At 30.3% G+C, this 20,453-nt stretch overlaps 4 protein-coding genes and 1 long non-coding RNA gene across 17 annotated transcripts in view; 3 read left to right on the plus strand and 2 right to left on the minus strand.

The window, feature by feature from the left end:
- Nucleotides 1-725: 725 nt before the first annotated feature.
- LOC118439983 (uncharacterized) lies at nucleotides 726-18,823 on the minus strand. 7 transcript variants are annotated; one of them, XR_014981853.1, is made up of 12 exons: nucleotides 18,615-18,823; nucleotides 8,815-9,175; nucleotides 8,097-8,627; nucleotides 7,787-7,890; nucleotides 7,468-7,696; nucleotides 7,204-7,327; nucleotides 6,459-6,606; nucleotides 5,426-6,288; nucleotides 3,230-3,797; nucleotides 2,586-3,147; nucleotides 1,990-2,466; nucleotides 726-1,896 (listed from the first exon to the last, which is right to left on the minus strand). XR_014981853.1 is itself a non-coding variant. In XM_085655307.1 (12 exons), exons 3-12 carry the CDS (start codon nucleotides 9,083-9,085, stop codon nucleotides 2,300-2,302), a joined length of 3,567 nt encoding a protein of 1,188 aa, XP_085511433.1. In that variant the 5' UTR covers nucleotides 9,086-9,175; nucleotides 10,192-10,314; nucleotides 10,695-10,833; the 3' UTR covers nucleotides 726-2,299. The 7 variants fall into 7 exon arrangements, 6 of the variants coding, with proteins under 6 accessions (XP_085511433.1, XP_085511430.1, XP_085511428.1 ...); XM_085655307.1 differs by lacking the exon at nucleotides 18,615-18,823 and adding exons at nucleotides 10,192-10,314; nucleotides 10,695-10,833 and having other exon boundaries at nucleotides 726-2,466; XM_085655304.1 differs by having other exon boundaries at nucleotides 726-2,466; nucleotides 7,787-7,845.
- LOC118440024 (G patch domain-containing protein 2) lies at nucleotides 10,704-13,847 on the plus strand. 6 transcript variants are annotated; one of them, XM_085655313.1, is made up of 7 exons: nucleotides 10,704-10,823; nucleotides 10,918-10,985; nucleotides 11,436-11,617; nucleotides 11,733-11,798; nucleotides 11,898-12,252; nucleotides 12,325-12,527; nucleotides 12,622-13,847. In XM_085655313.1, exons 3-7 carry the CDS (start codon nucleotides 11,455-11,457, stop codon nucleotides 13,326-13,328), a joined length of 1,494 nt encoding a protein of 497 aa, XP_085511439.1. In that variant the 5' UTR covers nucleotides 10,704-10,823; nucleotides 10,918-10,985; nucleotides 11,436-11,454; the 3' UTR covers nucleotides 13,329-13,847. The 6 variants fall into 6 exon arrangements, with proteins under 6 accessions (XP_085511439.1, XP_035718402.1, XP_035718365.1 ...); XM_035862509.2 differs by lacking the exon at nucleotides 10,704-10,823 and having other exon boundaries at nucleotides 10,845-10,985; nucleotides 11,898-12,110; nucleotides 12,198-12,252; nucleotides 12,622-13,528; XM_035862472.2 differs by lacking the exon at nucleotides 10,704-10,823 and having other exon boundaries at nucleotides 10,845-10,985; nucleotides 12,622-13,525.
- Tim9a (translocase of inner membrane 9) lies at nucleotides 13,962-14,648 on the minus strand. Its single transcript, XM_035862724.2, has 2 exons — nucleotides 14,476-14,648; nucleotides 13,962-14,361 (listed from the first exon to the last, which is right to left on the minus strand). The coding sequence occupies exons 1-2, from the start codon at nucleotides 14,521-14,523 to the stop codon at nucleotides 14,134-14,136; spliced, it is 276 nt and encodes a 91-aa protein (XP_035718617.1). The 5' UTR covers nucleotides 14,524-14,648; the 3' UTR covers nucleotides 13,962-14,133.
- The window catches only part of LOC118439965 (interferon regulatory factor 2-binding protein 2-A-like), a 43,123-nt gene continuing 37,527 nt past the window's right edge, over nucleotides 14,858-20,453 (plus strand). For both annotated transcript variants that reach the window (XR_014981854.1, XM_035862286.2), the window contains exons 1-2: nucleotides 14,858-14,974; nucleotides 15,967-16,310. Coding sequence is in view for 1 of the 2 variants with exons in the window: in XM_035862286.2 (XP_035718179.2) it covers nucleotides 16,072-16,310 (239 nt within the window). In the remaining variant the exon portion in view is untranslated. The remainder of the gene's footprint in view (nucleotides 14,975-15,966; nucleotides 16,311-20,453) is intronic.
- On the plus strand, nucleotides 16,895-18,710 carry LOC118440167 (uncharacterized). Its single transcript, XR_004837770.2, has 3 exons — nucleotides 16,895-17,476; nucleotides 17,559-17,869; nucleotides 18,118-18,710. It is a non-coding gene; the product is annotated as an uncharacterized LOC118440167 (long non-coding RNA).

The following is a 20,453-nucleotide window of genomic DNA, read 5'->3' on the forward strand; positions in this document are numbered from 1 at the left end:
AATCAAACGTACGAATGAATCCAAATGGTTAATTCTTATTCTTTGTTAATCCTACTGGATAAAGTTCTCTTTTAAAATCTTCTTATTTATTTCTTATAAATGAAATGAAACATTGTATATTAGTGTAAGGAGATTATTTTTTTATATGGTATAACTTGAAATAACGTATATAAGGTTGTGCAGATAAATGTTCGATATTTCTTTTCAATTTGTATCTAAGAAAATTTTCTAGAAATATACAGGTATTGTTATAGTAATTAAACATTTACATTAAGGGGTCTCCAAATTATTAATCTTTTCAAAGTATAAATATATATATATATATATATATATATATATATATATATATATAAAATCATATATATATAAATTCATAGCATTTTCTATTGAGACTATGCACCATTTTACATTATATAGTAATTGATATTAATAAAAAAATATTTAATATTTCTAAAAAAATGTAAACCTCAAAATCACATGACGCGTTTCAAATTAAAATTCCTTAACGGATTCAAACTTTCCAACTCATGGAATATATTAAATTATTTTTTTATTTACAATATTCAAAAAAAAAAAAAAAAAAAAAAAAAAAAAAAAAAAAAAAAAAAAAAGAAAGAAAAAAAATAAAGAAAAAAAACAAGAATAGGTAAAAATAGCATCGCAATCATGTTGAATGAATGTGATAGAAGAATACAGAATATTAATTTTGTTACATATATCTATAATTCTGTTTTGATAAAATCTTGAGCTCTATTATTTTTGTTTACATATATGTCAATTCACAAAATTTTTCTTACAAAGAGGAGCATATATAAAGAGCCCCCTTAATGTTACTCAATCATTAAGATTTCTGTATAATTAGACTGTTACAGTAAAACAGTAATAATTTGAATTTTCACGCTGCAAAGCAAAACAAATTCATTGCAACAAAAAATAACCGCAATGAATAAAACAACAATGTAGCTGTATTAAAATAATAATCAATAACATTCAACTGCAAACCTTATGCATTAATTTGTCTGTTTTAAGAACAAAAAGAGCAAGTTCTTAAAACAGTTATGCGCAATATTATTTTGCATAAAACAAATAACACTATGTTTTCTCGAGTTATTTAATACTAAGTACTGATTATAAATTTATTTTACTTATATTATTTATTTTTTTTTTTGTTATAATAAAAGGAAAGAAAAAAATAAAGAAAGAATAGGACTGGATAGAATACCACAATTTATAAACGTATTTAGATATTCATTGGAAACTTATAACTATATAATTTGTACTGAGTACAGATCAACCGCAATAAGCTTCTTTTATATTATTTATATTGCTTATGCACAGTGCAGCGAAATTAGAATTATATTACACATTCTACAAAATTACTTGTCAATTTCGCCATAGCTTCTTTGCAGCGGAAAACTCGTATCTTAACTACTAAAGATACAATTATGATAATAATAATAATAATAATATATATACCATTATTTTATACAACCTAATTTCTAAATAGAGCCTTACAGACCGACCACAATGATTAGATTTGTCCTGCTACCCCAAATAGAAAATCAACATTATATTATATACTTTGAAACGATTTGCTTCTTTCATATGATTTTATATTTTTTAACCGAAGTTATTATATTGAGAATAGTCTTGCAGATTCGTAGAAATTAAAAAATTTTCTACTCGCCAACTTTAAATAAAATTTCTTAAAACTGTACCGTCACTCTTTGGCTCCGAGTGTTCGTTTTCTTTAAATGATCGATTTAATATTCATGCAGACCTTTATGCAAATTAACTTGGATGACATTAACACAGGTACACATCACAGCATCTTTGATAAGCTGTAATTACTTTAACATTCTTGTGCAGATAAAAAGTGCGATATATAACTGCAACCTATAAAAGCCAGAATTTGTCATTTAATTGTAAAAATGTATACAAGAGTACCAGTATCACGTAAAATTTTGATTTAATAAGATAAAATATTACGTGATAAGAAGGCCGTTCTTGTATTCGTTTATCACAAAATCTTTATCCATGGCACTGTGCCTCTGATAGCTGTACAATGTACCAAACACGTTGCGAGAGAGATATTTGTTGAAGGCTATAAAACTCACATAAATATATAAATTATTTCTCATCCAAGTTATAAACATTGTAATTGGTTGTGCAAACACTATAGAGTCAAATTTACAAAACTTTTAAACACATACGCGTGTCAAGTAATTTGTGTTTCTTTTACATTTGTTCTTCTTACATTTATATTTTCTTTGTTACACATTTTATATCTTATCTTTATTTATTGTGTAGTAGTATCAGAAATGCTCTGTCGCCATGTGGCGTGGAAGGGTATCTTTAGTATTTTAACACGTGTCTTAGGTAATGCAGTTAAAAGAAGTTTTTGAAGTTGTGGTAATGGTAGAATATCGACTTGTGGACTCGTCATATTTAACTGTTTATCTTCACCTATAAACAAAATGAAAATTTTATTTGATTTGAATTAATGTAAATCTTATCTATCAAAATTCATACCAGTAACATAATGAAATGAAAATCTTCACAATCGTTTAAATATTTCAACATACCTTTTTGGTTATCATTTTCATCCTCGACATCTTCGATTAATTTTAAACAGGGTACTGGTTTCAAAACTGGTATAGAATCGCCAGTAACCTGTTTGTTCATCAAATTGCACTGGTCAACAAATAATTCTGTAACTCTTAACAATTCAAGAGTTACGCCCCAAACAAAATGTGTTAAATTATGTGACAATTCGGTAACACCACCTAATACCATGTTATTTGAAGTAGCTGATTGTGATATGTAGGTCGGTATAATCAATAACCTCTTAATATTTTTACAATTAGCAAGACACTTATCAAAACCATTTTTTACATCAAAATTAACTAACTCCATTTGGTTTAAATTTTCCAATTTCGAAACACCTTCTAAGATGTCAAATGTACAACAAGATCCTTGACCCTTTTCAAGTCGGAGGCGTTCCAGTTTTTGTAATTTTATTAAAACAGATGTTCCAAACTTATCTGGAAAATCTGAACACTCCCCTAATTCTAATGTTTCTAAATTTATTAATGTCTGTATTATATCAATTTTCTTCTTTCCAAGTTCCTTAACTGATGTTAAACTCTACAAATAATTATAATAATTGAATAAAAAATCGATAATTATACAAGTGCATTATAGGACAATAATTTGAATGACAACTTACCAATTGTGTTAATTGTGTTAATTCTTTTATTGGTGTAAGATCTTCTTGCAAAGACATTCCACTTATTGCTTTAAGTCTTAATTCTTGGCATTGTTTAAGATTACCAACAGATTGTAAATTTAAAGAATCACATTTGATTGTCATTGCACTCAATACTTGTAATTGCGGGCAATTTTTAATGACTTCTTCTACCACCATGACAGGGCATCTACATAGCTCTAATTTAACAAGGCTTGTCACTCTAGGTATTACAGATAGAAACTTTCTCCAAATACTATCTGATTCTCCAGCTACAAGCATTTTCCTGAGATCCAAATGCTGTGTGCCATGTCTTTGCAACGTATCTGCTAAACCATCCCAATCTGTTACTTGGCTATTCTTCATCCTTACTGTTTTCCATAAAGAAGGATGTGCAGCCAAATCTCGCCACATTTTACAAACACGAGCTGCACGTAACAATTCTTGCACCTTGAGATATTGAAAAATTCGTAATAATGCATGATAACCCGCACATACATTATCCATAAAGTGATGTTGTAAATTTGACTCCTGTTGATTCTGTTTTCTTCTGTAAACATCAAAGTAATTGTTTGATTAGTTAAAATATAAACTCATTGATATTATTGCTTATTATAATCTGAATACACTAGCTATATATATATATATATATATAATCTTATTCGCTAGATTATATATACTACTAGTATGTATATACGTATATACGTTCATATAAATATGTATTATACATGAATACATATGAAAGCAACAATAAATATGGAAAAACCATGTTATTAATATTCTAGTTTTTTTTTAATATATATGCTTATATACATAAGCTGCCAATTCGTAAATATCTTTTCATGTGTAATAAATGACATTTTATATAAAATACATAAAAATTCGTAAAAAGAATGTTCTAGAAATATAGACGATAATCTGATTGTATTACACGGTAGTATCTTAAAATGATGATAATATATTAAATTAAAAAAGTTAAATAAAAAAAAATATATATGAAATACAGGATTGATAGAGGAGAAGGACATAGGACAATTTTTTGGGAAAACGCACTAAGATTTTTTTTGTGTTTCGGCTCGCACATGTCTTTATATCTGTAAATATAAAAAGTAAAAATGAATTAGATTTTTTTTTAATGAAGCACTTATTAATAGCTGAATCTATAATTGTAGTATTAATGTAAGGAAACGTTATCTATAACCAATATACATACATACATACATACATACATACATACATACATATATACATATATATATACATATATATATACATATATATGTATATATATACATATTACCAAATTATATTTTTCAATATTATAAATTTTTCGCAAAAAATCATTTGTTTTAAATAAATATAATAAATTTTATTTTACGAACTGAGCGATTAATTATTTCTTATTTTTATATTTTGATACTTTCTTAATATCTTCAATTGGATATTTTGTAAATTCTAATCTTTACTTTAATACTACAATTATAGGAAACCCACAACGATCAGATTACATGATCATTGTTTTTTTTTTTGGTTTATTTCTTTTTTGTTTTCTTTCTTTTTTTTTCTTTTTTTATCTTTTCTTTTTTCTTTTCTTTTCTTTTCTTTTTTTTTTTTTTTTTTTTTTCTTTTTTGGTCGAATATTAGTCAAGATTTTGGCTGCATTTCTAAGAAGCTAAGGCAGTGTGCTTCGATCATAAGATAAAATCAAATTCATTTTTTATATAGAAGTTTTATATTTGCAAATATAATAAACACCAGTATATATTGCATTTACAATTTTACACAAGCAGCTTCGATATACCAAGTATATAAATAATAATCTACTTTGTATAATCCTTATTTGAAACATAATTGAATCTACTAGTTCCCTCTCTCGCTGCATTGTATAAATATGCATTATTATAAATTATTTCGATGCACATTAAAGCTTTTTTATTAGAAGCAACTATATATATAATATTTAAGAAAATCGTATAAAGATAGACTACTGATGCCATTATGTTCTCATTGTTGTTTTGTAAAGGCATAGCATACTGATCTTGTAAATACAATATGTACAAAGCAACTGCCAAAACCTCAAAAGAGAGTTGCCTTAAATTATAACTTATTCATAGGACAAGCTTAACAGAATAAAGTAAAATAAGAATGCCTCTGCTCATATGTTTTAAAAACACTTACCTATTACCCATCTGCATTATATTCGCATTAATTACTATTTGTTTAATATCTGTTCTATTCATTTCACTGTCTATACCAAATGTACTTATATTATTTTGTATTGCCATTGAAGACATTGGTTTTTTAATAGGTGATCTAGTACTCATTCTTCTTGTTTCAATCGATGAATATGCTTTTGTATTAAAAATTTGATTTTCTAATTGTGTATTCATATTGATCGAAGTATTTGTATTGATATTACTGTCCATTTCATTCGTGTCATCAGATCCATACGAAGCAGAAACGTCCTTAGACAATTCTTTATCATAAACACTTTCAGTCATATCATTGGCACCAGATATTTTTTTCGAAGATGAAACACTTGTATTTGTAATGGTTGAATTTTCCATTGTATTGGATATGTCAATTAAAGAATTTTCCTGTAACATTGGTGGTTTGTCACCAATTTTATCAGGTTTTACTGTAATTGCTGGTTGAACTGCCATAGCATTATTCTTTGGTACAACTATATATCTTTTGCCTCCCATCAAAGCAATATTTTGCGCTGGTTTTGGTAATATTCCATCATGACTTTGCAAAAATTCATTCTCTGATTGAGGAAACCAAGTATCCTCTTTTTTCTCCGACAGCGAAGTTGAACTTGTCATTGTTGCTGTTTTAGAAAATTTACTAGTACTACGTGACTGTATATCCACATTCTCTGATTTTGGAATTCTTTGTAATTTTGGTGGAGTTAAGCTTGTTTGTGGCTTTTGTTTTGCATTTTGCGTGCCTAACATGCTGATTGGAATCAACGGAGGTGGTGTTAAAGATGGATTCATTGATTGATGTTGATGAGTTTCTGTAGAATCTTGTTGACAATTCTACAACACAAATAGAGTTACAGGGAATTAAAAATAAATAAAATATATAAATATAAAAATAATTATATTTAAAAATAATTCTACATTTCTAAAATACGGAGATATATAGAAATATACACAACATTGATCATGTCTTATTTATTATTACAATATAGTTAATAAATACCTACCTTACAAATATAATCATCACTTCCTGAAAATTCCAAGCCATCTACGCACTCAGGATGATATAAGCAAAGGCATACGCGACACTGTAAACTGGGAATCAGTCCCATACTTGTTGAACATCTTATGCTGCATGGTTCTTGAACTTTGGGCCTGTAAGATGTGCGTTGATAGGGGGAAAAAGTGGAAGGAGAATGTAAAATAGATAATAAGGATTTATGGGATATAGAAAGAATTGGATAAATATGTAGTATTATGAAAATTATAGAAGGTAATTGCTTCTAAAACATATGCCCTGCCTTATATATATTAATATATATATATTATTATTATTTATATATATATATATATATATATATTCACAACTCCTAATAATTTCCAGTTGCATGATGTAAATTAACTAAATTATGACAGTTTTGTAAATTTCTATAAAAAAAAAAAAAAAAAAAACACACAGTTCAACTGTATTTTTTATTAATCCTAAATTCACCCAGCTTCATAGAAAATCGATCGAAAATAGGAATTAAATAATTTGTATAATGTAGTCATCATTAAAATTGTACCGTATGATTTTCCTGAAATTTTATTCAGAACTCACTTTTTTGAGAAAATCCTGTATACGATCATTAAAAACAACGTAAATTTCTTTTATTTATATCGAACTGATATATAAAAGAAGAAACATACTTATCAAATAAATACACATTACATTCACAAAAATCGTTTACGTAAAATGTAAAGTGTACTTACGTTAATAATCGTTTGCTTTTAACAGGTGGTGCTTTTTCCACTAGCTGTTGACTTCTTCTTGTACTTGCCGCATTTCGTTGTGGCGGTAACATCTCTCTCTCCTCTGATGATGTTTTTATTTCTGCTATGCATTGTTCAAAGAGAACAATTGTGAGAATATTTTTATAATATTTGATATAATTTATAAATGTGCCAGAAGTCTAATTTATCTATAATATAGAAAGAAAAGTAATATTTTAATCTCCTATATAAATAGATACATACTTATTTGTGGAGTTTTCTTTGCAGGCACTTTAACTTTGAAACTACTAGCTGCTTTTGGTGATTTAGCAGGAGTTTTTGCTGATGTAGTTGATACTGCTGTTTGTGGAACAGCTACTGCTGGTGCAGGGGATGATGCTGGAGCATGTTCTTCGATAGGTTTACGTGTAGGCATAACTTTCTTAGTACCAAAAGATCTTCTTGGTGGTGTAGGTGCAGATCCTATTGAACCCTGCAATATACCCAATACTTCTAGTTCAACTCGATATATAGAAAGAAGTAATTGATTTAAATAGAATATAATAAAAGAATAATAATTTACCCTTATCCTTTTAGCATCTCGAATTATTTCTTTTTCAGGATCATCTAAGCCAATAGGTTCTTTGAAGAACGTAAAATTATCTATTGTTAATTCTCTTGAATGAACTACAATAAAAAAAGAAAAAAAAAAAAAAAAAAAAAAAAAAAAGAAAAAAGGAAAAAAAGAAAAAAAGAAAAAATAAAATAAAAAAATAAAATAAATAAAAAAAGAAACAAAAAACATAAAAAAAGAAGAATTAGTGAAAGAATTGTAAATATAAAGTGCATTAATTTATACAAAAAATATTGATTTTTCATATGAATTAACTTACGGAATTCTGCAACTTCTCTAAAACTTCTTACTTTTTTTCCCTTTGGTGTATAATAATATATGTCAGCCATTCGTTTAAGGCTAGAATCATTACTAGCTCTGAATACCAGTTCTCGTTTCCACCCATACTTGAATGGTTCCTTAAAAGCTGGATTTGACATATCTATTGCTGATTTTTGTTTTAGCGCACTCCCTGGACTTGCACCACGCGATAACCGACCCCCTTTAGATTTTAATGATATTGCAGACGGACTACTGGTTGTAGATGATGAATTTACAGACTTAATAGATGATTCTTCGGTTTTCTGCTGTTCTATTTCTAATTCTATACTATTCGCTATACCGATAGAATCTGTATCAGATTCTCTTTCTTTTTTGATTTTATCAATATCAAATATTTGTTCCATATCATATATAAGCATTTTATTTTCATCAGAGTCTTGATCGTCATCCTTTTTACCATCAAAGTTCCTTTTTGGCACCAAATACCTACAGCGTTTCGTAAGTTGAGCCTCTGCAATTTCTGCCTCAGCTATAGGCAGAAAGAAAAGATAGATTCAAATAAGGAAATAAGATCAAGACGATCTAGTTACAAACAAGCATAAAACATTAATAACCCTTTGTTCATCATTTGTTAAAAGTCAGGATTGCCCGAAAAAAAGAAAAACAAAAGAAAAAGAAAGAAAATGATATTATTAAATATAAAAAAGAAAGTTTACCGATAAGCTTTTTTAATACATGACTTCCCGTTTCGAGTTCATCGACTTCTTGTAAATCGAATCCATTAAACTCGGTGGATTCCTCAGAACTAGCATCGTCAGGTTCCGAAAATTTACGCTTTCGTCCACCCCTCGTTGTGGAAAGGCTAACATCGTTCTCGATACTACTCGTTGAATTGGCCTTGAACTTGCGCAATTTAGTTTTGATCGTCGTCGAAGGGGTCTTCTTCGTAGAACCCTTCAAATCACCGTTCACTTCTTGGCCGTCCATATCAGAGGCGATCTCAGCGACAGTCTCGGCGACGGTCTCGGCGACAGTCTCGGCGATGGTCTCGGCGACAGCCGTCTTGTTCTCAGATTCCTGTAAATCCGGCATACTAACACTGTTTAGGTTAGAAACGTCGCGCGCCACTTTAGCGTTCCCGCCATTCACATTGGTTCCATCCATCCTGCGGTCCCCCCTCCCGCGGGACCAACACGCGACTCGTCTTTAGCCCTATCCTCGTTTATAGAGAAGAACGCTGGGAAAGGGAGTGGGAAGGAGGAAGAAAGAGAGAGAGAAAGAGAGAGAGAAAGAGAGAGAGAGAGAGAGAGAGAGAGAGAGAGAGAGAGGCAAAAAAGGAAGGGAGGGAGAAAGAGGGAAAAAGAGAGTGAGAGAGAAATAGATTGAAAGACAGAAAGAGAAAGAAAGACGACAAAGAAAGATCAAGCGAGAGAGCAAGAGAAAAAAGGGATACAACGAGAAAAAGGGCGGGAGGAACAATGGGGAAATAAAAAGATACAATGAATTCGATGTTTTTACCCCTTAGTAACGATCTTTCGAATAAAAAAACGTTTCGGAGATATAGAAAAAATGCAACGTAGACACAACCGTCTTACGCGTCTAGATAACGCGAACCCGCGCTCATCTGTCGCGGATGCGCATAACACGCGCGCACACACCGCCACTACGCGCTATTTACACGAATGCCAGGCCCCGTCTTCTCGACTTCTCGACCTCTTCTCGTTCATCACGTTTAAACGATTTTATCGTTTATCCAAACACTGTTTCTCACTTCATTCGAACTAATTTTTAACCTAGAAATCCGTAAGTCCAACTAATGATAACGACTTTCCGATGACGAAAAGGAAAATGAAAACTCTGGGGAGGTGCGGAGCGTCCGTAGAATGCAAAACCGGAAACGATACCGAAGAGTATACTCTTTGGGTGGTTTTCTATAGTAAACTGCTTCCTGTTGTTGACTGTTCAGTCATGTCCTAGCAACTGTCCAATCAGAATTCTGCTTTTCTATATATGCTTTCTCTCTTTGTTATATATATACATACTTTCTTATTATATAGTAAAATGTTTTATAATGATTAATTTTTTATACGCACGTGCAATGTAAGAAATGCAGTTGGTTAACTTTTTATACTTCTATTTAAATACAAATTGTTGCATTTTTATTTTTATCCTATCGTCTATGTAATTGGATCAGATTCTATCTTCTTCGTCATTGGCTGCAATACGAGACATTAACAACTTCTGCATAATTTCGTAAAATTAAATGCAAGCTTTTAAAACGAGCGTTCGTTCCATTGGTCAATATTATATATATATATATATATATATATATATATATATATATTTATATTTATGTATATATATATATACACACACACACATTTTGGTCTTATTAATAAAAAAAACAAAAATTAAACAATTTATATACGATCATAGTAGTGCATACATATGTAATTACTATGAAAAATTCTTTTTTTTTTTCTTTTTAACTATTGCTAGCAATATTCTTGAATAGAAAAATAAATCAAGTAATAATTTGTCAAATTTTTCAATAAATCATCTAGAAATAGAAAAAACAAAATGTCTGCCAACATACCTGCATATATGTATGTATCTATTGAATTGACTCGACTATTGCGCCACACACCCACACGCGTTCATGCAACACACGAGAAACATACGGTCATTATCCCATTTCCCTCTGCAAGTTACGATATAACATAAGGTCTGTGCTAAACGACGCGGAGATAATAAGTCAAATAAAATCGACTCGTTTAATGTATTTCTCTTTTTTTTTTGTTTTCACTGTTACTCGACAGATAAATTGTTATATTACGATGACGTCCGTTTAAAGTTCAACTCACTACTTGTGAATAATATATACAAGGTGTGTAGCGTGAAAGTTTGTAATAATCAATTTGAATTACGTATCAGTGTAAAAATTACGAGTATGCTCGAATATATATATATATATATATATATATATGTATGGTTGCAAAAAAGTTGAGAAATAACAATCATAATATATATAATATATATATATTAAGAAAAATACGTTATATTAATTGGCTTCTTTTGCTTTTTTGTAGTGTAAATAAATGGCATTAGTAAATAAAAATTTTTCTATATTTCGTAAAATGTAACACAATTATCAAACAAAATTTTCTCGACAGAATTGTATTTAATATTAAATTAAAGATAAAAAGAAATATATATATATATATGTATGGTTGCAAAAAAATTGAGAAGTAACAATCATACGTAAATTTTTTTATTTTATTAAATGTTCAATTAGTTTCCAAATATTCGTGTTGTAACTTTCATATTTGTTTCATAGAATTAAACGCATCCTTCAAATGGAGCGTGTTCTAAAAGCAGTACCTGCAGACTTAAGAGTAAAAATGGAGGCACTTGTGCATGATCTGACCCTTGCCCTTGAAGAAAGCAGTAACAGTGCTAACGTCAGACGTAGATGGGGTATAAGGAGGAGAGCTCGTTCTACAGGGAATATTCGTAAGTGTAAGGACATATAAAACAATAGAAAGTAATCAAATTTTGAGAACAATAAGGATTATAAAAACAAAAGTTGAAGACATGGAATGCCACCCGATCTAATCATATGACATAACATCAGTTACAGTTCGCTTCTACAAGGCATACAGAGGGTCATTACCAAGATTGTCTTTCTATAAATATCAATGTACAAGAAGTTAAATTACAGTTCACATGTAATCTTTAAATAATAGTTTAGTAAAGATTAAAGATATAGCCACTTAATAAGAATTGCATTTTTTTCCAGCATCACTCAATATAAGTAAGCACTCGGATGACAGTTCATCTTCTATCTGTGATATCCGCATTTTGAAAAATTCTACACCTTCTAAATATCAATCCGACAGCGATGACACAAATCAAACAAAAAGATTTGCACGGTTTTCCAACCTAAATAATGTGAGCAACATAGAGAGTGATTCTGTCAATGAAAATTTCATACCAAGGACCAACACGAGACGTAAGAGAAAATTCAAAAAGATGGCCGTTGATTCTGATTCAAATCCATCAACATCTCAAACAGTTACTATTATGTCAACTACTTTAGGCGGAAAAAAGCGAGTTCTCAGGAATGATTGTAAAAATAAATATGGAGCCATATGGTAATATTTTGTGATTCCACGAAGTTCCAATTAATCCTAACCAAATTATTTATTAAATTTTATTATTTTTAGGTGTGGCAAACGTAAGAGATCATGCAGAGAACGTTCTACCGATTGTGAAATGCGTTCTTTGAAACCAAATAGAACCTCGAAATCAAAAATTCGAGGAAAGATACAAGGTGAAGATACTGTAGATTGCTCACGTATATCAAGTTCAAGTATTTCTTCTAGCGATTCCGAAAATGGTATAATCACAAATGACGAGGATCGTGAAGGTAAGTAAATCGTAAGAAGTGCGATAAATAATTATCATGTAAAAAAATATTATCGTAGTACTTAATTATCGTTTACTATATATACCTATCTTAGGAGATGACGAACAATCTGATTGGATAGTTGAATCAAATTGGTGGGACGATGGAGACAGCACAAGTGAAGACAAATTAGGAACAGATTCGACATTCCAAATGATATTACATGGTAGCTTTGAACATTCTACTGATGAAAGTAGAAAAAGATATAGACAAAGAGTTAAACGAATTCGTGAAGGTCTCACTGGTAGAGAAATTCGTGCTGGTCGTCGTCACGTCGACAATAAACCTGGATATTCCATAATTACTTCGGCAAATGAGAAAGTATCAAGATTTCTACAAGATCCAACTCAAAGCGAACTTAAATTACATCCTATGCGTCAAGCCGAACGGGAGAAGCTACGTCGTCTTGCAAATTTATACAGTTTAAGTTTAAAAGGTGATTTAGGTTGTCCAATATTATATAAAACACGACACACAACTCAAGCTGTATGCGTAGATCAAGTATCGTTAAACAGATTCTCCGATTACAAAAGATTAAGGAAGACACCTCCGAACTCTCCTAATCCTGATTCAATGATGCAATGTCAGGAACAACATATTTCTAGTACAAATTTTGGTTCACAAATTGTACAACAAACGCAAGATACCATGCCACTGCAGTCTATAAGTTTTCCACAGTTCGAGTGGGATTCTAACAATATGGAAATTGAGATACATGGAAAGCCAAAGTTTCAAGACTTTGGGCATTCAAAGTCGAGTTAAATTATGTGTTCTTTTTTATTAGTTTGTTTTTTAATATTTAAGTGGACGATTAACCTGCTTTCTATAAATAAGATTAGTATATATTCTAGAATTGATGTATTATACCGAACGTATTAGATTTTTGCGGACGGAACTCGTTCAAAAATTGACATTTTTATATAGGGTTTATTATTCTATTGTAGTCCAGCTTTGAAATGTCTATATGAATTTATATAAATGTATAAATTTGTACAAAATATGAAATAATTAATAAGTTAATTTGCCGCGTATAGAGTGAGTTTTATGATTCTAAATGTAAATAATAATTTGTACTTTTTTTTTAATAGTCTAGTAACAAAAAACCTTAAATCAAATGAAAATTAGAGTGTGCGAATCACTTATTAATACTACACATTATATGAATTTAAAAAGAACAACAATTAAAGAAGGCATTTTTTTTTTATAACAATTAGGGAAACAATCATTGGATTGATTTCTTTGAATATTACAGCATTTGTTATACTGAATCAATGACACACGTTAAAACTTAAGTTAAAAAATGTATCTTACATTAAAAATCATATTTGAATAATTCAAGCATGACTGATTTTTTTAACATCAGGATGAATGCGTGTCTGTAATAATATAATAAAAACTTAATACATATTACTCATACTTTAAAATATCAAATTTATATCTATAATTTTCATGACATTTGATAACATATAAATGAAATGCAATATTTTAATATTTTAACTTCTCCTATAGTAGGGTTATATAATATTTCAATACGCTTTATAAATCGAACATACATTTTTTTCCAACATTAATTTCTTCCCAATTTTTTTTCAGCTGCTAATACATTTTCATTGGCAATCATTTGAAACTCTTGGAATCGTTGCGAGACTCTTTGATTCATTTTTAAATATTTTTCCATACAGTTAAGGGCACATTTTTCTTCCTTCGCTTTTACATCTCGTGTAGTGAAATCAGTAATACAGTCGATAAAACAAATCTCTGAGAGTTTGTTGTACGACATTATGAAGTCTTTAAACTGTAATTATACAAATATAAGCAATTATTTTTTTTAATACTAAAAAAAATAATTGTAAAAACGTAAAGATAATATCAATCTAAAAATAGATTTTTATATTCAATAAATACATACAGACTTGATTTCTTCTGTATTTACTTCAGTAGGAACTTGCATAGCCATACCGTTTAATTTATTTATTTATATATTTCTTAATCAAAGATTAATATTGACATAAGTAAATCCTAGGTTAGAATTTATTGTATACAAGTGGGCACATGCTCACATTACACAAATCCATATCTAAAGCTTCTAATATTGCTTTAGTATTCATCATTAGAATAAACCAATCAGAATCCATTCCAACGCCATACCAAAAGCAGTAGCCAATCAAACTTCTCCATATTATAAGTTAGTTTCTATTATTTTCTATCTATAGCTTTCTCTGACACAATGGAATGAACCAATTAGGAATAGAAAGATCTCAGAAAAAGAGAGAAAGAAAAAATGTTTTATACTTCGCAGTGCTGTACTATACTATTTCTAAATTCGTGTTAAATATTATTCTAAGTTGTATAAAAGTGGAAAAAATGCTTCTTCGCAGAACAAAACAAGTTTATCTAAGCTGTCTAAGGTAATTTTATTAAAACTTTATCCTATTAAATATAAAGTATATATAAAAAATATAAGACAATAATAAAAAATCGTTATTTTTATTATTAAAACTTTTAATATTTTTTTTAATAAGACGAAACAATAGAACATATTAGTTCAAAGAGAAATATAAAATAAATTTTCAAAAATATAAAATTATATTATTCGAAATTCATATATACATATATCTTTTTTTTGTGTTTTTCTAAAGCATATATCTACGATAAATTGCTTTAACAACAGAAACGTATTAAGAACAGGTGATGAACGAATGTTCCCTTTCGAAACCCGATTATTCAACCGTTACAACCGTTACAAATTAAGACGAAAATGTCAGTTAGATATTTAAATTCTTTATTCGTACTTTTTATTTATATTGACGAAATTATAATTAAATCATGTAATTTGTTTAATAGAATATTGTTAATATTTTTGTCAAACTATTGTGACGAACGAATAATGAACACGCGCGTTTTTAATTGGAAACTTATTACAACGCCAGATGACGCCACCAAAAAGTGTTTTACCACTCGATTTCTACATTTATTGTAGAATTGGTGCCATTGGCGCCACGAACGATATTTATGTATGGGTCTTGACTAAACAAATTATAGGCTTTATTTATACAAGATGAAAGATTTAACTTTTATTAAAAATATATAAACTTAACAAGATTGTAAACAAAACGTGGCTCGGTTTTATCTAGGCGTCTATTGGAAATATATTTTTTTGTTTCTTTCATTTCTTTTATTTATGATGACTCGTCGCGCCCTCTTCTTAACGCGTCGATAAAGTAGGAATTATCAATCCGCCACAGTTTCTAACTTTCTTAACTTATAACGACCTGCATTGACTAAATCTTTTTTTTTAATTCATTTAAAAATAATATCGATCTTCTTCAATTTTTTTTAACCAATAAATTTTAAATGTCTATATTCTAAGTGAAACGACGTATGTTTAAATATTTTTCAGTGAAATTAATCGAAAGTGTTAATCGTCATCTCAGAAGAAGTTTGAAAAGTGCAATCTTATTACGGAAAAAAGAGAACAAAAAAAAGATCAAGAAAAAATTTGAAAATGTCTTCTCTCAAAAAATTTGAAATGATGAAAAAAAGAGAAAATAAAATCTACGTTGAATCCACGAACAGCGAAAGTTACGAGGAACAAACCGATCCTATCACGACTCTACGTAAGGAAATTCAAGATTGGAGGAATCATAAAGAGTTTAACGATACGGACGTTTATACTACGAGCAACCAGAGAAATGAATTGCCTGAATCGCAGAATGAAAATATTTACTCAAACGACGAAGTAATGTAAGTAGAAAATATTTGTTTATTTTTGCTTGTTTTTCTCTTTCTTTTTTCCTTTTTTTTTTTACTATTATTCCAAAGTTTGTATCATCTTTTTTTTTCTACGAAGAAAGATAATAATGCATATAATAAAATACGATTACACAAGTAACATTAAGTTGATTAATATATATATATATTAGAAGTATGGCCGCATTCGTGATACTTCTGAATAGAAAATATTTGATTTTTTTCTGTTCTTTTTTTCTTGTTTGTTTTCTTCAAAGTTTGTATCGTCTTTTTTTACCGAGAAAGATAATTCTTATAATAATTTATAATGTGTGCGATAAAATATGATTACACAAGCAACATTAAGCTTATTACTCTATATATATATATAGAGTAAGATATATATATATATAAATTTATATATATATATAAAGAGAGAGAGAGAGAGAGAGAGAGAGAGAGAGAGAGTAATATATATAGAGTAATATAATGTATATACAGCAAGAAATATAACCGCATTCGGAGCACTTTTGAATAGAAAATATTTGAATATTTTCCTTTTTGTTCTTTTTTTTGCTGTTTATTTTTATTTCAAAGTTGTGACATTTTTTTTCTATCTAGAGAAATAATTCGTATTGTAATTTATACTACGTAGGATAATAGATTACACAAATAGCATTGATCTATATAAAGCCGATTATTATGCACACACATGTCTTAAGAAGTATCGCCACGTTCGTTGCACTTTTAATACGTATCAATTTACAGAGACATATTTGCATTATAACACAAAATTTAGTGCAAATATCAAAAATAATTTTTATCATATCGATTTTGTTGATGATATATTTTCGAAAAATATCGATTATTCTTTTTTGAAGAACGAACGATGCAAACGATGTCTCGAAAAGTGAAAGTTCCATTAATATGATTCTTGATACTTTTTTTTTATTATAAAATGCACCGACATATATACATATAACCTATTCATACATTATGCGTGCTAATAATACCTCTGATGATAATAACTATATAGTGTAATAATGATAATTTATTCGGGAAACGATTTATCATGACAAAGTTCGAACCTGATGTGATAACATCATAGTGCATTTATAGTGCACTTATAGCGGATTAATGGCGCATTTACAGTGTAGTTATTTTCTTCAAGATAAATTGAGGTAAGTATAAAAAATATATTAAGAATCAAATGAAGTATCTAATATACTTTTTTTTTATAATAATCAAATTTTGATCGAATAGGACAAATTAATCGATAGGATGGTATGATCTAACTTTCGAGGAAAAAAAATCGATCAAACTTATACGAGATAAAAAAGCGATTAAGAAAGAAATACGACCGTCCCGTTCGTCTTCGTTGGGTTAGGTATAAAACGTGCGAGAGAGAGAGGGAGAGGGAGAGAGAGAGAGAAAGAGAGAGAGAGAGAGAGAGAATTACTACGTCATTCCGGAATTTTCGAAAGTTTTGTCGAACCGGTTTCCAAGTGCCACATATACGGATACATAATTTCGTGTCGCGTTCCAGGCGTGCATCTACAATCTTCAAATCCTCGGTACTTAACACATATACTTATATTTCTTTTTATTTAATCGCGAATATTTATCGATTTCTAATCTAAAAATTTTAATCGACAAAAAAAAGAAAAAAAGAAAAAAAAAGAGAAAAAGAAAAAATATTACAAAATGTCTAAAATCAATTTTATTCTCATTATATTTTAATTTTATTCGATGTTTATCCTTGATACGTACAAGTTACGTATATAAAAATTTAGAGGCTAAGTAAATTTTTTTTTCTTTGTAGCTATCAAAAGCTCTCACCTTCGTTGGAGGAACATAACGAATAAAGCATGACAATGAGCTATGAAGTGTTGTAGGTTAGTGAGAGAACAATAGTCGCCCTAACCTGCTAATGGGCCACATGTGTATGCCGTACGCATTACATAGAGATACGTAAAAATATTTTCGGCGATGTATATGCGCCTTGAATAAAAATTAATCCTCCTGCTGGCATTGTTCGATTCGACTCTCGTTCCTGTCGTGACTAAATTTCATATCGGTTCCTCTTATCAGACGACCTCTCTTCTACTTCCACACCTCCCACCCCTCTTCCTTTCATTCCCCCCTCTCTATACACACATACACACACACACACACACATTCATGAGATCGGCACGTGTTGCATTCTCTATCACGAGTGCTAATTCATGTATTATATCGTTTGAATTTGTTGATACTTTTATAAATATGCTCTAGTTAAAAATAAAGAAAGAAAAGGAAAAGAAAAACAAGCATACGTACAAACATATTTTTGTGTGAGAGTGCACTTGATCGATGACGATCTCGAGCATGATAAACGTATAAGAAGCCTTCAGCATGTTCAAGGTCTGCAGGGCATCGAAACGCCAAGCACCACATCCAACTCACTCGAGTAACGATGTAGGTTAGGTTCTCAGCGGTATATGTCGCAAAAATCAACATTCTCGCGAAGCCGGAGTTCGCAAAAAGTATATAAACCGGTTTGCCTCGTAAATGGCACATGAGCGTGTGAACGAGAGATAGAGATAGAGATAGATAGGTAGAGAGAGAAAGAGAGAGACATAGAAGTCAAGGAGTAGATATGTATATGTTTGTCTTTTATGTATTTTTAAACAATGTTTTTTTTTTAGTGTTCCATATGTGTGTATATAATTTTCATTAATTTATATATATATATATATATATATATATATATATAATACGATGGAGATAATAAACATTCATGAAATTATCTCACAGTAGTATTAATTATTACACGAAACGATACGTTTATCGCATACAATCGGTATAATTTGAAAAGTACTCATTGATGGCGCTAAAATCGCCGTAATAACGTTTAAAATAGAAGTCATTAGAGATAAAAAAAGAGAGAGAAAGAGAGAGAGAGAAAAAGAGAGAGGGAACGAATAAAAATAAAAGGAAAGAAAAAAAAATTCCCGACAACGCTGAAAATGATACCATAAGCATCGTCATCACGTTCACCGATATAATAATCGCATAACCGTGCACGTTTCATCGTCCTCGTCGTCTCGCGTTGTCCATGTTTTCGCATAATATTACACGGCAAGTAAACGCAACTGCCGTGCGCGCACGTGACGTCACTTTCTGCGTCGGCAACGTCGGCGGAAACGTAAGTTTTGCGAAGAAACACGCAGTACCGACGGCTGCTCGCGTAATGGCTGCTTGACCAAGGTCAACGTTCTCTTCGTCAATCAGACGAAAATTTGTCACGTGCATCAAAGAGAGCTTGTAACATTTGTTTTTCTTCTTATATAGATAGATTTACATCGAATAATAACGAATGCATTTTATTCATATTTTTTTTTTAATTTTTCTTCTCTTTTTTTTTTTAATTATACCTTTAGAAATATTTTATAACAATGATATAAAAGTTATGTCGATCGATCGTCCCGTCAAAAAAATTGAACGTTTGCGAAAGAAATGGCGAAAGAAATTAAAGCAAAATAAAGAGGGAAGAACGAGAAAGAACGTGCTCATTCGAAAAGAGTAAACGATTGTTTCTTCTGTTTGATTTTTTTTACATAATAATCATCCCGTTCCCCGTCGTCCCTGTCGCGTAACGCTGACGTCAGTGGACTCAGACGTCGCGCCAGTCAACCGTCGACGACGAAGGAATTCCTTCTCTTTGCGAAGAAAGCGTGAAGCGCCGAGAGTAACCGGCTACGCCCGATCGAAAGACAGTCGCGCGATACGAGGAGATACGACACGACGCGACATAACGCGACGCGACACGACGGGACGCGAAAGGGTGTAGAGACATGCGACACGATGCGACGCGATGCCGTCTTATTGCGAGACGGCAACGCTGTACAACGTTCCTCTCTTTTCTAGGTTCAAGGGTACGGAACGGAGATCGTTTGTCTTCTTTTTCTTCTTCTCCTTATTCTTTTTGTCTTCCTACGATCTATCTACGTATATGTGTACATGTACATATATGTACGTATGTATATATATGTGTGGTATGTGTATGCATGTATGGTGTGTATGCGGTGTATGCATGGATGATGTATGGATATTGTATGTGTTAGATATATGCATGTATGCTTGTACGGATGTATATGTATGTATGTATGTATATAT

This window comes from Vespa mandarinia, chromosome 2 (assembly GCF_050613455.1).
Source record: "Vespa mandarinia isolate Hongniang chromosome 2, ASM5061345v1, whole genome shotgun sequence".
NCBI lineage: Eukaryota > Metazoa > Arthropoda > Insecta > Hymenoptera > Vespidae > Vespa > Vespa mandarinia.

Excerpts from the sequence above, each read along its gene's own strand:
- LOC118440024 (XM_085655313.1), top strand. The coding sequence starts at position 11,455 with ATGGAGCGTGTTCTAAAAGCAGTACCTGCAGACTTAAGAGTAAAAATG. Across the intron at positions 11,618-11,732 it reads TACAGGGAATATTCGTAAGT|TTACAGTTCGCTTCTACAAG; the intron begins GTAAGGACATAT and ends ACATAACATCAG. Across the intron at positions 11,799-11,897 it reads GTCTTTCTATAAATATCAAT|CATCACTCAATATAAGTAAG; the intron begins GTACAAGAAGTT and ends ATTTTTTTCCAG.
- Tim9a (XM_035862724.2), bottom strand. The coding sequence starts at position 14,523 with ATGGCTATGCAAGTTCCTACTGAAGTAAATACAGAAGAAATCAAGTCT. Across the intron at positions 14,362-14,475 it reads ATACAGAAGAAATCAAGTCT|TTTAAAGACTTCATAATGTC; the intron begins GTATGTATTTAT and ends GTATAATTACAG.
- LOC118439983 (XM_085655302.1), bottom strand. The coding sequence starts at position 18,794 with ATGTTGATTTTTGCGACATATACCGCTGAGAACCTAACCTACATCGTT. Across the intron at positions 7,891-8,096 it reads TAGAGAAGTTGCAGAATTCC|TTCATTCAAGAGAATTAACA; the intron begins GTAAGTTAATTC and ends TTTTTATTGTAG. Across the intron at positions 6,607-7,203 it reads AAAAGCAAACGATTATTAAC|GCCCAAAGTTCAAGAACCAT; the intron begins GTAAGTACACTT and ends CACATCTTACAG.